Source organism: Chrysochloris asiatica, unplaced genomic scaffold (assembly GCF_000296735.1).
Source record: "Chrysochloris asiatica unplaced genomic scaffold, ChrAsi1.0 scaffold00109, whole genome shotgun sequence".
Taxonomy (NCBI): Eukaryota; Metazoa; Chordata; class Mammalia; order Afrosoricida; family Chrysochloridae; genus Chrysochloris; species Chrysochloris asiatica.
This window is the reverse complement of record NW_006408627.1, coordinates 7,273,998-7,290,391: the sequence shown is the minus strand read 5'-3', so window position 1 is coordinate 7,290,391 and position 16,394 is coordinate 7,273,998. Positions and strand designations below refer to the sequence as shown.

Here is a 16,394-nt window from a genome sequence, read left to right as displayed (position 1 = left end):
AATGTTAATCTTGTCTCCATTTATCATGATGCTGTTTGTTGGTCCAGTTAGGAGGATTTTTGCTGTCTTTGCATCCAGGTGCAAAGGTTGTGGTTTTTAATCTCCATCGGTATATGTTTTAAGTCCTCGTTGTTTTCAGCAAGCAAGGTTACATTAGCTGTATATCTCAGGTTGTTAATGAGTCTTCCTCCAGTACTGATGCCACATTCTGGATTGCAGTTTCTCGCTCAGATTATTTATTTGCTCAGCATACAGATTAAGTAAGTGTGATGCAAGGATAAAGTTCTGGTGCCACCTTTCCTGACTTTAAAAGCACATTCGTGTGTGAAATAACTCTCTTCAACAAAGCATTAAAATCATCTACAATGATTCGAAGTACTAGAACGCTGTAGATTATTGATTAATAAGACTTTACTAACATTTAGTGGAGCAAAAATTTGCTTCAGTTTCTTGTTTGCTTGTGTCCTAACATGCCACTGTATGGTGGTGGCTTTTTGTTAAGTGCCATGAAGTCATTTCCAACTCATTGCAACCCTATCTAGAGTTTTCAAAGTGTGGCTCATGAGTTTGAACTTCCAACCTTGCAGTTAGCAGTCTAATGTTTATCCTACAGCACCACACCATGTGGTAGAAATAGACTTATAGGCTATCCTTTTCTCTTTTTTTTTTTGGAGTTTTAACCTCTTAACATATTTTGGGGAATGGAGTATCAGTTTTTTCTCCCTAAGAGTCAGAATCCTAAAGGGGTTTTTAAACAGTCTGAATAAGAATGTAGGTGCTGTGGGGTAAAGCAGTGGACCTCTAGGTCAGTTTGAACTGCAAAGTCGGTGGTTCAGATTGGCCAGCTGCTCCTTGGAAACTCTATCCGGGTCCCTGTGAGTTGGAACCACTAGATGGCATATAACAACAACAAAAACAAACACTTTCCATTAATATTAATATGTAGTCTTTCTAAGTCCCAAAGTCTTCTGAGTTCCTTAAACTGAAATGTTTTAGAGTAAATATTCTTTTCCTGATTCTGCCTTTCTGTTCTGTTATTTATAATTGATTTCTCAAAGTTGAAGACATTGGATTTTCTGAGTACATCATTTTAAGAAAATATGGATAGAAAGTTTTTAAGCTGTTATGTATTTCCAAATCTGACTTCAAATGTAAAAATAATTTTACAAAAACGAATATTTATTTATATCCTTTTTGTGAAAAGAAAATAATTTCACAACAATAATAAAAAATAAAACCTTTCATTAAATAGAAGCTAGAATCATTGATACAATGGAAAAAATGTGTGATAATTTAAAATTGGCACTGTTGGATCAACACTGGACTATGAACTACAAGGTTGGCAGTTCAAACCCACCAGCAGCTTGTTAGAAACCCTACACAAGGTCGCTATGAGTCGGAATTGACTCGATGGCGCTTAACAACAAACCCAGTAAAAAGGTTGAAAAATAACATTCACGATGCCTTTAATCATACTGAAGAGCCCCTGGTAGTGCAGTGGGTTAAGCACCAGACTTCCCTGGAGAAACCCACCTAGCCACTCCCCTGGAGAAAAAGATGAGCTGTATAATCCTGTGAAAATCATAGCCTCAGAAATGGTAAGGAACAGTTCTACTCTACCCTGCAGGGTCACAGTCAACTATGGCAGTAGATTTGGTTTGGGTGTAGCTATTAGTTTCCAGGTATTTGGAGATGTTTCTGTTATCTTTGTTTCTTATTTCTAGTTTAATTCCATTATGGTTAGAGAGCATGCTACGTACGATGTGATTTCTTTTATATTGTTGTTGTTAAACGCCATCAAGTTGGTTCTGACTCGTAGGGACCCTGTATAGGAGCACCTGGTGTGTTTGAGCTGCCAACTTTCCTGTTAACAATCCAGTGCTACAGTGCCACCCACACCAGGGTTCAGGGTTGTTTCTGGGCCCAGGATATTGTTTATCTTGGAGAATGCTCCATGTGCTTGTGAAAAGAATGTGCATTCTGATGTTGGAAGGAATTAGTTAGATCCAGTTGGTTGGTGTTACTGTGTTCTTTTGTATCATTGCTTACTTATCAACTAGTTTTATCTGCTATTGAGTGATGTTGAAGTTTCTTCACTATTATTGTGGATTTCTCCTTTTATTTCTGTCAATTTTTGAGTCATGTCTTTTGAAACTCTTGTTGTTAGGTGCATATACATATAGGATTGTTGTATACATTTGGTGAGTTCACTAATATAAAATAATTGTTGTTGTTATTGTCATTTGCTGTCAAGCCAGCTCCGACTCATAGTGACCCTGTCCTATATTAGGTTTCTGAGAGAGGCTGGTGGTTTTGAACCGCTAACCATGAGGTTAGCAATCCTGTGTTTAACCTACAGAGCTGCACTAGGGCTGAAGTGAATTTAACATACAAGCTAGAAAGTTACTGTTTAAAAAAAAAATTTTATTATAGGAATGATTTTTAAGATTGTTTTATATACATAGTATAATTCTATCATTATAATTAGAATCCTGGTTTGGCACTGTAGGATAAACATTCATCTTCAAGGTCGATTAGAACTGCAAGGTCGGTGGTTCAAGCTCACCAGCTGCTTCTCGGAAACCCTATAAAGGGTCTCTATGAGTTGACACTGACTTGACAACTCTTAACAACAACAGCATAATTATATGAATTATAATTACTAATGGTAGTTTTTTTATTTCTTTGTTTTGTTTTTATGTATGTTATATTGACCTCAACAAACTGGAAATGGCAGTTGAATGGATTTTTAAACTTGTGTGACATTTTAAAGAAGAGTCAATGGAATGTTTGAGAAGAGAGCTTTATTAAGAGGAGAGTCTCTCAAATGGCTTCAGAACCTATGAGTGCAAAACAAGCTAGGAACCACTTCACAAGGGGGAAAAAGCAGCAGCCCCAGCAAGTAAAGAACAGATCTCCACTCAGTGACGGTGATGGTGTTGATGGAGATGGCTCCTTTATTTTTGAAGCAAGTGAAGCATGGAAAGATTTTCATGGTTCTCTCCTTAGATTTTATGAAAATGGAGAACTCTGTGATGTCACACTAAAGGTAAGACTTAACTTTTCTCAACCTCTTCAATGTATTATATAAAAAGGAAGGTTTCTAAAATCACAAAATAGAAAATGTGAGTACCATTCTTATTTGTTATAGTGATAATGATTTTAGTCTCAGCCCTTTTTTATTGAAGAAGAAAGGGCATAAAGTGAAGGTAAACAGCATGTTGTTGTTATTAAGTGCCATTGAGTCAGTTCCCACTCACAGCGACCCTGTATAGGGTATCCTAGGAGCGTGGGTTTGAACCGCCAACCTTGCAGTCCAGTATATTATTCTGTAGTTGTTATTTCTTAGTTAATGAAATTTTTGAGTTTTCTGGAATGCTAGAAAAGCAGTCGTTGTGACTGAATTAATTGCTGTTGATCACATGAACTTTTGACTCGGATGTATTGCTCACTTCTGGATACAACCTAACTAATCAACCAACTAGTTCCTGTTGAGTTGATTTTGACTTGTGGCAACCCCATGAGTGTCAGAGAGGATCTGTGAGGCACCTCTAGGTTGACTAGCACCTCCAAACTTTCAGTTAGCATGTTAACCATTTCTCTCACCTAGGGACTCCAGATAGAGGATGGAGATCAGCAAGTCTTGGTTGTTTACTCAGTTATACTAGTGTTTTACTGCAAGTTCCTATTCTGCTCATTTATTATCTAATTCATTGCTATCATATATTACATCAGATTGTTTATCTACACCTGATAGTGTTTTAGACTTAGATTTAGACTTCATGAGCTGTAAAATGGAGAACTCTGTGTAAAAGTGAATCAGTAAAAATTGATCAACATAGTGAAGATTTAAAACATGTTTAATGCTTTTGAAATTTTGATGAAATGGGTGTTCTCAAACATTTCTGGTGATTTAATAATTGGGTCCGTATTTTTGGATGCTCTTTGGCAGTAATATCAAGAGCTATTTAAAAAGCTTCCTATTTTGATTTGTTAGTTCTACTTTTCAGATTTTATCTCAAGGGAATATTCTGAAATGCTGGAAAACTTTCTGCTGTAAAATACTGTTTGTAATATCTGAATTATGGAAAAATTAAAAATTTATATGGTTAATATCAGAAATGATGAAATAAACTGTGTGGCAGCCACTGCATAGAATATTAGGCAGCCAGTAAGTATGCGGGTTCCAAAGTTCTCAATTTTTAGAAAACTGTGGAAATATTATAAATTTCGGGATGATCTCAGTTATACTTAAAAATGCATAGAAATCAGTATATAGCAGCAGGTTGACAGTAGTTCTTGAATTATGACTAAATCTTTTCCCTTAACCGTTTCCATGCTTTCTTAATTTTCTGTTGGACACATATTTTAGTCAGAAAAAGCAAACTTACATGAAAAAATAAGTGACCTTTACTGTTGGACATTAGGTTCATTTTATGAGTCAGAGTTGATATTAATGAAAATTTTCATGTTCTTTGTTCCATTGATGGTCTTTTAAGGTCATTTTTAGTTTAGTTCACCTCATAATTCAACAGAAGATCATTGTTTTCAAACAGAGGTCTGCTTTGTCATGTTATTTTTCTGGTTGGATCAATATGTTGGATCAACAATAAAAACTAAGGATGATGCTTGGTGACTTCTTACCATGAAATCCCCATGCTGAAAATAAAGTGATTGTCTTTATCTTTGTCTCATTGTATTTTGATCCATGTTGACTAACTTGGGAATTTATTCAAGGTCTTGATTAGTAGATTCTAGTTCATGCTTTTTTGGATCTACATAAGAGGTGCTTTTGTGACTGTTGATAGTCTATATATTTCACTACTTGAGTTTTAAGCTTGACATGTTTTTTTCTCCAAACATCTTGAACTGTTCTTACGTTTACTGATCTAATTTTTTTACATGTTCATTAATATCAAGGTTCACTAATAGCAAGAGCATATATTGTAGTATTAATAATTCTTTGCATAATTTTAAATTGAATAAAATGTCTATTGTTTTATAATTTTTACCCAACTTTAAACACCAAAGCTTTAGGCTTTGGTTGTCTTTCATTTCTAAATTTCTGATGAAATGTTCTTTAATTATTATTTTTATGTACTAGAGGAAGAAATTTTGGAAATAAATCTTCAAGAATAATAGTGCAGGTGCTGCAAACCCAGCAGCCACGCCCCAGGAAAAAGATGAGGCTGTCTGCTCCGATTAAGATTTATAGTCATAGACAGCCTACCTAGGGTGGCTGTGAGTCACAGTCAACTCAGTAGCAGTGAGTTTGATTGATTTTGGTCAAACAAATATGTCTTGGAAGAAGTACAGCCAAAAACCCAATGAATTAAGTCCTTGGGAAGCACAGGTATGCTCTGATACATGTGGTGTCTCCATGAGTCTAAATCGACTTTATGGAATGTGAGCACTGATGGGTCTTTATGGTAGTCTAGGCAGATTACCCAATAAGCAAGATCCATTTCCCAAAAAATATGTGAAGGAGATTGATTAAAATGATCTAGGTTTTCCTCAGAAACCATGCAGCCAAGAAGACAATGGAATGACGTACAGAACTCTAAAAGAAAAAAAAAAAAAAATTGCCAACCAAGAGTTGTATATCCAGCAAAGTTGCCCATCAAATACAGTGGTGAAATTAAGTCATCTTCTGATAAACAGAAATTAAAGGAATTTGCAATGACCAAACCAACTTTACAAAAAATTACTAAAGGATCTTTGTTCTTGGACTGCGAACCAATAGCAGCAGACAACAACTTGAGATTATCACACATGACATGCCACCCAGAACTCAATCCAGATACACAAGTATTTAAAGTAAAACAAACCTACATGACTGAAAATAGGCAGCCAGAAATATCAATGTATAATGAAGTCAGCTTAAGAGCAAAAAGAGAGAATAAAATATAGAAGCCAAGTAGATTTTAAGATAAAACAGAGTTTTAAATAGGGAAAAGATTAATAAACTACAGGGAAACTTCAAAGAAAATTAATACACCTGCACATCAAAATAAAAAGAGGAAAACTAGAGAGATTTAATAACATTAACAAATCATGATAATTGGAGAAAAAATTAAAAGTTATCAAAGATTTCATTTTGCGTTGATCTACAATTAACGCACATAAAAGCTGCATTCTAGAAATCAAATGATTTATTTCATTAGGCACACCTGCTGCCAAGGACTTCTTTAAAGTGTTCAAGAGTGAAGACGCCACTTTGAGGATGAGTTGCACCTGACCCAGGCTGTGGTATTTACAATCATCATATGCATGTGAAAGTTGGACAGTGAATAAGGAAGCCCACCTAAGAATCATTACATTTGAATGACTGTTGGTGAAGACTACTGAAAAATACATATTTATGTCTTTGAAGAAGTACCACCTTAATGCTCCTTAGAAGAGAGAATGGTGAGAACCAGACTCTGAAAAAGGACAACAGATTTGGTAAAGTGGATGGTCAAGGAAAAAGAGGAAGACCCTCAGTGAGATGAATGGACACAGTGATAGCAAGTATTGTGAGGATGGTGCAATATTTCGTTCTTTTGTGCAAGATGCAGTTTTTGAAAACTTGGTCTTACCAAATGAAGTTGTGGGCAACAGAATCCATATAAAACTGGATGGCAGCCAGATTATAAAGATTCATTTGGACAAAGCACAGCAAAAAATGTAGAGCAAATGGTTGAAACCTTTTCTCTGTGTGCAAGAAGCTCACATGCAAGGATTTTTGAATTCTCAGTTTCGATTTTAAACAAAAATTACTAAAGTATCATTCACATTAGGAAATATGATAATAAAATGGAAAAAAAGTAATACAAAAGGAGAATTGATGTAGATTTTAAAAATGTTCAGACTTCATACATATGGCTCAAAGAACTTTTTAAAGATAATATGTATTTATTTTACATAGAACTGGATATAGGTTTTCTGCTCCTAAAAAATTGCAAGCCTCAGAAACGCTATTCAGGATAGCTATAAGACAGAACTGATTCGATGGCACTTAACAACAACAACATATTTATGTATTTGTATTGTCTATAGTTTACCTCAAGAGATTAAAATCTGGTTGTAAAGGAACAAGGCATGACAACATGAAAAGAATCTGTTGGTCATTGATTTGTACCGCTTAGATGGGAAGGCAGTGATAATACAGTGTTTTATCTGGAAACTGTAGAGCCCTATTTTATATTGTTATATATTATGTAATAGAGAGTTGGAAGTTATTTAATTCAACAGGTTTATGTCATGTGAGATTTATAAATATTTGTGTAGAAACTGAATCCCAGTGGTGACTTGTGTAAATAATTTAGAAAAGGGTTATTTTCAGGATATTTTGAGAATACTTAATATGAGATTTCAGATTCCATTTTAGGGCTTAAGTGAATTTAAAAACATGCCAAACTCTTGTAGTCTGGGTTACGATTTTAGTCTCAATAGAATCTAAATACTACTTTGTAAATTCTGTTAGAACATTAAGTAGTATCATGTGGAGAGAAATCTTGTACTTGTTGAAATAAGTGATCATTCATTTTCCCTCCACATTAGTGAAAAAAACTAGGGAGACATTTATAAAGTAAAACACTTATACTTTATAACATTCACGTCTCATGTCTTTTTCTTCAGAAATTCTCATTTTAAAATTAATTCTCAAAAAATGAGACACACATAAGTTTATTATATAATCAGAATTCTGGTTATTATAAAATAGGAAAATGGTTACAGTGCTACAGGCCATGGTATTTTCAATTGCCTCATATGTGTGCAAAAGTTGGACAATGAGTAAAGAAGACCAAAGAATTGTTGTATTCAAATTACAGTGGTGTCAAAGAATATTAAATATATCATGTAGTGCTATAAGAACAAACAAATCTGTCTGAGAAGAAGTACAGCTGAAATGGTTCTTACTTTGTTGTTGTTGTTGTCAGGTGCCATCGAGTCAGAACCGACTCATAGCGACCCCATGTACAGCAGAACGAAACAATGTCCAATCCTGGGGCCAACCTTACTACCACTGCCACACTTGAGTCTATCAATGATGCCACCTGGCCAATCCATCTCGTTAGGGGTCTTCCCCTTTTTCTCTGACCCTCCACCTTACCCAGCATGACATCCTTCTTCAGTGACTGTTCCCTCCGGATAATATGTCCAAAGTATGAGAGACGAAGCTTAGCCATCCTGGCCTCCAGGGAGCACTCTGGCTGAACTTCTTCTAAAACAGATCTATTGGTACTTTTGGCAGTCCATGGCACTTTCAGTATTCTCCTCCAACACCACAACTCAAAGGCATCAATTCTTCTACGATCTTCCTTATTCATTGTCCAGCTTTTCCATATAAGGTTATTGAAAATACCATGGCTTGGGTCAGGCACACTTTAGTCCTCAGGCTGACATCTCTACTCTTCAACACTTTAAAAAGTTCCTGTGCAGCAGATTTGCCCAATGCAATACGTCGTCTGATCTCTTGACTGCTGCTTCCACAAGTGTTGATAGTTGATCCAAGACGAATGAAGTCCTTGACAACTTCAATCTTTTCTCCAATCTTACTAGGCATATTATAAGGAGGGTCCAGTCCCTGAAGAAGGACATCATGCTTGGTTAGTAGTTTGTTATTGTTTAAAGCCAAGGAGTTGGTTCAAACTCATAGCAACCCTGTATAGAGTTTCCAAAGAGCAGCTGGTGGGTTTGAACCACCAGCCTTGTGGTTAGCAATCCAGTGCTTATCCTCCAGTGCCAGAGGGTCAGTGAAAAGGAAGATCCTCTATGAGATGGATTGACAGGATGACTGCAACAATGGGCTCAAGTTTAGCAACAATTTTGAGGATGGTGCATGACCAGACAATGTTTTATTCTGTTGTACTTACGATAGATAGGAATCAGAACTGATTTGGTAGCAACTAACAACATAGTTATTAATTGTACTCATTGATTATTATTCTAAGTGCCAGGAAAGCTGAAAAGAATATTGAGAAGAATAAAATTAGATATCTGTCTTGGTACTAAAAATTTCCAGATAGAACTAAACATTTAAGTAGAAAACAGTATATAAAGTGAGTATTTATGGACTATTAGCATGGGAATGAATTCAAACTTGATATCCAGAACAGATTGATTGATTTGATTACATAAAATTATTGTTGTTGTTAAGTGCCATCGAATCAGTTCTGACCCATAACGACCCAGTATAGGGTTTCCGAGAGGTTGCTGGTAAGCTTGGACCAGCGGTCCAAACCAACCTTACAGTCCAGCGCATTAACCCACAGCACCACACCAGGACTCCAGTGTTGTTGTTAGGTGCCTTCAAGTCAATTCTGACTCATAGTGACCATATGCACAACAAAACAAAATACTTCCTGGTCCTGTAACATTCTCACAGCTATTGTTATGTTTAAACCTATTACTGTTTCCATTGTGTCAGTCCATCTCAATGGGGGTCTTCCTCTTTTTCTCTGACCCTCCACTTTACCAAGCATGATGTCCTTCTCCAGGGACTGATCCTTTCTGACAGCATGTCCAAAGTGCAAGAGACAAAAAGTGTCACCGTTTTGGCTTCTAAGGAGCATTCTGGCTATACTTCTTCCAAGACACATTTGTTTGATCTTTTAATAGCCCATGAAACTTTGAATATTCTTTGCTAACAATATGAAATCATGGGGATGGGGAATAGAATTTAACAGAAAAGTTTAAAAAAGAAAAGTTGAAGTAAATATGAGAATAAATGTATGAGGTGTTCTTATAATTTTTAAATCCATGGTTCATACAAGAAATACAAATAGTCCCAAATTTTGAATGATTCAATTTTGTTATTTAAAGAAAGATAAAACAGTGAGATAACAGCGCTCATCAAATTGGCAAATATTTCTTTAAAAGTTAGTATTTGGAATATGGCAGAGATATAATAGGTGGATCAGACTTGGACAGTTTAACAATTTGTACCTATCCTTTGAATCAGCTGGTAGCGTAGTGGTTACGAATTGGGCTGCGAACCACAAGGTCAGCAGTTCGAAACTACTAGCTGTTCCACGGGAGAAAGATGAGGCTTTCTGCTCCCGTAAAGATTTACAGCCTCAGAAACACTATACAGGGTCGCTATGAGTCGGAATAGACTCCACGGCACATAACAACAACAACAACAATATACATAGGGAATAATATAAATTATAAACAAAGATCAATTTATAAAGAAGTTCATTTTTATGTCATTTGTAGTGGTACACTCTTAGAAGTAATCTAATTTTCAACAATTAAGGTGATAAGATTTCCGTGTTTGTTATTACTTTTATATAAAACATAGAATTACAAACTCTTTAAGTAGAAATAAAAAGCAAGTCAGTTAGGCTTGTAATAACGACTGCTAAGTAGCTTTCCTCGTGTCCTGATGGGTCTGTTCCTGAAATGACACATTGTCTGCTCCCTCTTCTTTTGTTACACCTGTTCTACAGATTTACAGATGTGACTATTGCCACAACTGGTAACAATTACTGATACCAGTTACCCGTAATTGAATCATAAAATCCTATCCCTCTTCATCACCAGACCCATGTGGACAAGAGGAAAGATATTTCTTGGGAGGAAGACCAATGGGGAAAACAAAAAGTTTTGGAGCTATCAAGGCAAGAAAAGTCAGTCCTTCAGGGTAAACCCCTTTCTAAGACTGAAGCTCAAAGGGAACACACTAACAGTCTTACATGTTCGCTGTTGACTGCCAGGTCAGCTAGTGAGTGAAAGTGGGGGAAATGCAGCAATGAAGACAGGGACTGAGATTAGCCAGGTTCCTAAACACCCGATGGCCTTGAGATGAGAGAGTGAAGAAGATGAGCTGGCTGATTTGAAATTCAGGGAGATGTGTGAACTCCCGAGCTCAAGGACACCAACCTAGCCACTGGGGGGCTAGAGTCAAGAGTGAAGAGGCCACCTGGTTTGAAGAGGGGGAGGTGTGTGAGAACTCCCAAACTTGCAGATAGTACCTATTTAACCTAGCTTGGATAGCTTGCTGACCAGAATTTTACCAGATGAAGATAAAGAAGCATGATGCAAGGAGCAAGCGTAAATTGCTACAACCCGATCAAATGGACCTTTGCTATGGATGAAGCTGCCCCAAATTCCAACTGAATAGGGAAGGATTCTTCATATCAAGGATCAAGCATGTCTTTTCAGTACACTGGATTGCTAGGAATGGGCTTTTTAAAATTTTTAAATTTTTATTGTGAATTGAGTGAAGGTAAGCAGAAAAGCTCATCAACTTTACTTTCAACCAATCATATCTTTTCCATTATCTTTTTTCCCCCATTATCTTTTAATTCCATTTTTCTACAAGTTTTTGAAGTCTTTATTCAAATTGCTCCATCAGAGCACTGGATGGGCTCAAAATGCCAACATTTCAGTTAGTAATCAAAAAAGTACCACCAGGGCTTCTTAAATATATTATGTTGTTGTTATTAAGTGCCATTGAGTCAGTTCCTACTCACAGTGTCCCTGTATCCCTGTATCGGGTTTCCAAGGAACAGCTAGTAGTTTTAAACTGTGGACCTTGTGGTTCAGTGCATTATCCTACAGTGCCACAACCAGGACTCCATAGATGTGTATAAAAGAAGAAGATTGCCTGATGTTAAGAAACTGGCCTAGATTGAAACTAAAACACTGAAGGATTACACTGCTACAGAAATAACCTAAGTTTTACATTAAGATTTCTGTCTCTGACATAATGTATGCTTTATATTGATCTGGTGCTCATTTTGATGCTAAATTGAGTAATTTTTTTGTGTGTGTCTTAAACAGGTTGGCTCAAAGCTAATCTCTTGTCACAAACTGGTATTGGCTTGTGTTATTCCCTACTTCAGAGCCATGTTTCTCTCTGAAATGGCTGAAGCCAAGCAAACACTGATTGAGATCAGAGATTTTGATGGTGATGCAATAGAAGACTTGGTAAAGTTTGTTTATTCTTCCCGGCTCACTTTGACTGTTGACAACGTCCAGCCTCTCTTATATGCCGCCTGCATTCTGCAGGTTGAACTGGTGGCTAGAGCTTGTTGTGAATACATGAAGTTACATTTTCATCCTTCTAATTGCCTGGCAGTAAGAGCCTTTGCAGAAAGTCACAATCGAATAGACTTAATGGACATGGCGGATCAGTATGCCTGTGAGCATTTCACTGAAGTTGTGGAGTGTGAAGACTTTGTAAGTGTGTCACCCCAGCATCTCCATAAGCTTTTGTCTTCCAGTGATTTAAATATTGAGAATGAAAAGCTGGTCTATAGTGCTGCCATCAAGTGGCTTCTTGCTAATCCTCAGCATCATTCCAAATGGTTGGATGAAACACTTGCACAGGTAGGGGCTGAAATAAGATTGTGTATAGAAATGAAGTGATGCTATAGAAGGAAATCTACGCATTTCATTTATCAGAAGGAATATAGAAATCATAGATAAAAATAGCTGTAAAAAAATAGCTTTGACTCTCTTATTTACTCTATTGTACTATCTGTAGATGTCTGAAATTGTACATTTGATTTAGAAATATTCTTTCTAATATAAATATTCAGAATATTCCTTTGAGATAGCTCAGGGTACCTCGAGGTAGCTAAATCACCATTTTGATATTTTTCCTCTTAGAAAAATGAAACTTTAAATGTAGTAATGAAAATTTATGATATTAGAAAGTGATTCTGAGGAAATAGCTCTAAATTAAATATAATTTATAATTTAATTGTTTTATAATGACATTTCTAAATGTTACTAAGTTATTTTACTAATCCAAGTACATTGAATCCTTATTTACATAAATCCATTCTGGAAAAAATCACAAGACAATAGTAGTAAGTAGGGGAGAAGGGCAAAAAAGGAGAAAATGAGACTTTAATTTTCCATTTTTTTCCTTTGGGAGTCCTAGTGTGGCACTGTGGGTTAATGGACCAGATTGCAAAGCCGTTTGAACTACAAGGTCAGCAGTTCAAGCTCACCAAGCTTGAACTCCTTGGAAACCCTATATAGGGTCGCTATGGATCAGAACCAACTCGACGGCACTTAACAACAACAGTTTGTCTAACCTCAAAAATATATTTTTTATTATTATCTATTTCCTTACTTTTAACAAGAGTTGATTAGATAGAAAAAATATTTAAAAAATGATTGTTCAGTGCTGTCGTGTCCATTTCGACTCAGAGCGACCCTGTGTAGGGTTTCCAAGGAATGACTTTGATTTGGGTTTGTACTGTCAACCTTGTGATTAGCAGTACAGTGCTTAGCCTACAGTGCCCTTTAAAACTTTGGTTTTGTGTTCTTTTATTTCCTCTTAGTCCTTTCTTCATTTATTTCTCATAAATAAAATGAAGTTAAACTTACAAGAAGATGGCTCTTATTTGTTTTGTTTTGTAAATTTAAATGCTTTGCTAAAACTTGTGTCAGATAGAAGCACTCCTTGTTGTTGTTAAGTGCCATCAAGTCAGTTCCCACTCATAGCAATCCTGTTTGAGTTTTCAAGGAGCAGCTGGTAGGTTTAAACCACTGACCTTGTGGGTAGCAGTCTAGTACTTATCCTACAGTGTCACACCAGGACTTCAGTAGAAACACTGAGTGGTAATTATAATTTTTATCATCTAAAATTTCTCAATAACATCACAAATTTAGCAAACATATTGCAAAGAATACAGTTACTTATGCTTACCAGTATTTCTGTTGTAGGTATATGTAGACAAATGAAGCAAACCTATTCCAAGTATGGTTGTAATGAGATTGAAATATTTTCAAGCTCTTGTGGCAATATTTAATTCAAATGTACCTCTAACTTCAGAGCATTTCTAGAATTTCTATCGTAGAATTACTTTAAATATAAGTTAGTCAGCAAAAACAAGAAGTTTCATTTGCTTGTAACTATGTATCTTATTTGTGTGTATGTGTGTGTGTTTTTAACTCAAAACTAGTATTCACTGGTTTGATCATCCTTTACAACCCACTAGAAAACCACTGAATTTATAAGAGAAAGAGGGTGGGTACCTTTACTGAAAGATACACTCCTGAGTTAGTATATCGTATTCCTAGGTGATTTGAAGATAACGGCATTTATTTGTTCAAATATGAATATTTGTATAAGAATATTTAAGTAAAATGGACTATTTAATATGAATTATTAAGTAAGAAATCACATTTCTGCATGTTAAATCTTAGCCTTGAAAAGCAAGCGAATAAAGCACAAAACAACACAATTTTGTTTTGGCTGTCTCTTTAGCAGTAAAGGGGCCCTTGTGTTTATATCAGTACCATTTTTGAAAGTAACTTGAATGAAGATGTGAATTCTTTTACTAAGTTTACTTAAATCTGGATTGAAAAGGGAGCAGATATTTTAATTCAACACGTGCTGATTTCATTAGTGCAGACCAATACTAGAAATTGTGTAGACCGTGGCATATTGAATTTCATTTCTATGCTAGAAAGGCTGTATGAAGCAAATGAATTTTGAAAAGAGACCATATGCAGTGAAAGTGGTGAACAAACTATTCATCTACAACTTAAATTTTGCATTTGTAACTATTCATGATCTTAGGTTCGCCTGCCGTTGTTGCCAATTGACTTTCTTATGGGCGTTGTGGCAAAAGAACAGATTGTCAAACTAAATCTAAAATGTAGAGATTTATTGGATGAAGCAAGAAATTACCACCTTCACTTGAGTAACAGAGCCATACCTGACTTTGAATATTCCATTAGGACTACACCGAGAAAACATACTGCTGGTATTGAAATTATTCACTTTATCTATTAGAAGGAATTTTGTTGTTTGTATTTGATTATGAACACCCAAAATTAATTGTAAAATGATTAATATTGGATTGCTTTAAAGTAATAATTGGAAAATAAGATTCTATACTTACTCATAATTAAACTTTACTGCACATAATTTATAGTGTATTTGATAAACCTCTTTTTATAAACATTACACTAAGTCCTGTGTACTCTGAAAAGCATACTGAGATAGCTTTTCCTTTAAGGTCTCCACTGAGCTTCTAAAGCAGAATTGGCTTCTCTAAAATTTGTGCTTTTAGAACAATTCACTTGTACTTACTTTACCATGTTGGTCATTATATTTTATTAAAATTTACTTACGTAACATGTTTAGAGCTCTTCAAAGACAGTTAAGTACCTTATTTAGGTTTGTGTCCCTAGTGTCACGTGTGGAGCTTGATTTACGTTCCATGTTTAAATATTTGTTTTGTATTATAAAAATACTGATAAATGTATCTAATATTTGCATAGCAGAGCATTGTTATTGTTGTGTTAGGTGTCATGGAGTCGGTTCTAACTCATGGCGACCTTGTGTAAAATGGAAGGAAACACTGCCCGGTCCTTGGCCATCCTCACAGTCGTTAAACTTGAGCCCATTGCTGCTGTCTCTTGTCAGTCCATCATCCATTTTATTAGCGGTCTTCCTCTTTTTTGCTGACCCTCCACTTGACCTAACATGATGTCCTTCTCCAGGGACTAGTCCCTCCTGATAATTTGTCCACCATAACTCAAATGCATCAATTCTTCTACGGTCTTCCTTATTCACTGTCCAGCTTTTGCATGCATATGAGGTTATTGAAAACACCATGGCTTGAGTCAGGCTCACCTTAGTCTTCAAGCTGACATCTTTGCTCTTCAACACTTTAAGAAGGTCTTGTGCAGCAGATTTACCTGCAATACATCGTTTGATTTCTTGACTGTTTCTTGACTGTTGCTTCCATGAGTGTTGATAGTTGATCCAATAAGAATGAAGTCCTTGACAACTTCAATCTTTTCTCCATTAATAAGAATGTTTAATGGTCCAGTGTGAGGATTTTTGTTTTCTTTACATTCAGATGCAATCCATACCAAAGGCTGTGCTGTTTGATCTTCATTAGTAAATATTTTAAGTCCTCTTCACTTTCTGCAAGCAACACTGTATCAAATCTGCATATCACAGGTTGTTAATGAGTCTTCCTTCTATCCTGATGCCATGTTTTTCTTCATATAACCAAGCTTCTCGGATTATTTGCTCAGCATACAGGTTGCATAAATATGGTGAAATAATACAACCCTGTCACACACCTTTCTTAATTTTACAGCATTCAGTGTTGCCATGTTCTGTTCGAACAACTGCCTCTTGGTCCATGTACATATCCCTCATGAGCACAATTAAGTATTCTGGAATACTCATACTTTGCATTGTTGTCCACAGCTTGTCATGAGCCACACAGTTGAAAGCCTTTATAGTCAATAAAGCACAGGTAATCATCTTTCTGATATTCTTTGCTATTGGCCAAGATCCACCGGATATCAGCAATGATATATCCCTCATTCCACGGCCTCTTCTGAATCCTGCTTGAACCTCTGGAAGTTCTCTGTCAATGTATGCTTGCAGCCGTTTCTGTATTACCTTTATTAAAACTTTA

At 35.9% G+C, this 16,394-nt stretch overlaps 1 protein-coding gene across 1 annotated transcript in view; it reads left to right on the top strand.

The window, feature by feature from the left end:
- The first annotated feature begins 2,766 nt into the window (after positions 1-2,766).
- The window catches only part of KLHL8 (kelch-like family member 8), a 29,710-nt gene continuing 16,082 nt past the window's right edge, over positions 2,767-16,394 (top strand). Inside the window, exons 1-3 of the mRNA XM_006867745.1 lie at positions 2,767-3,049; positions 11,773-12,321; positions 14,531-14,717. Of these exons, the coding sequence (XP_006867807.1) occupies positions 2,828-3,049; positions 11,773-12,321; positions 14,531-14,717 (958 nt within the window). The 5' untranslated portion in view covers positions 2,767-2,827. The remainder of the gene's footprint in view (positions 3,050-11,772; positions 12,322-14,530; positions 14,718-16,394) is intronic.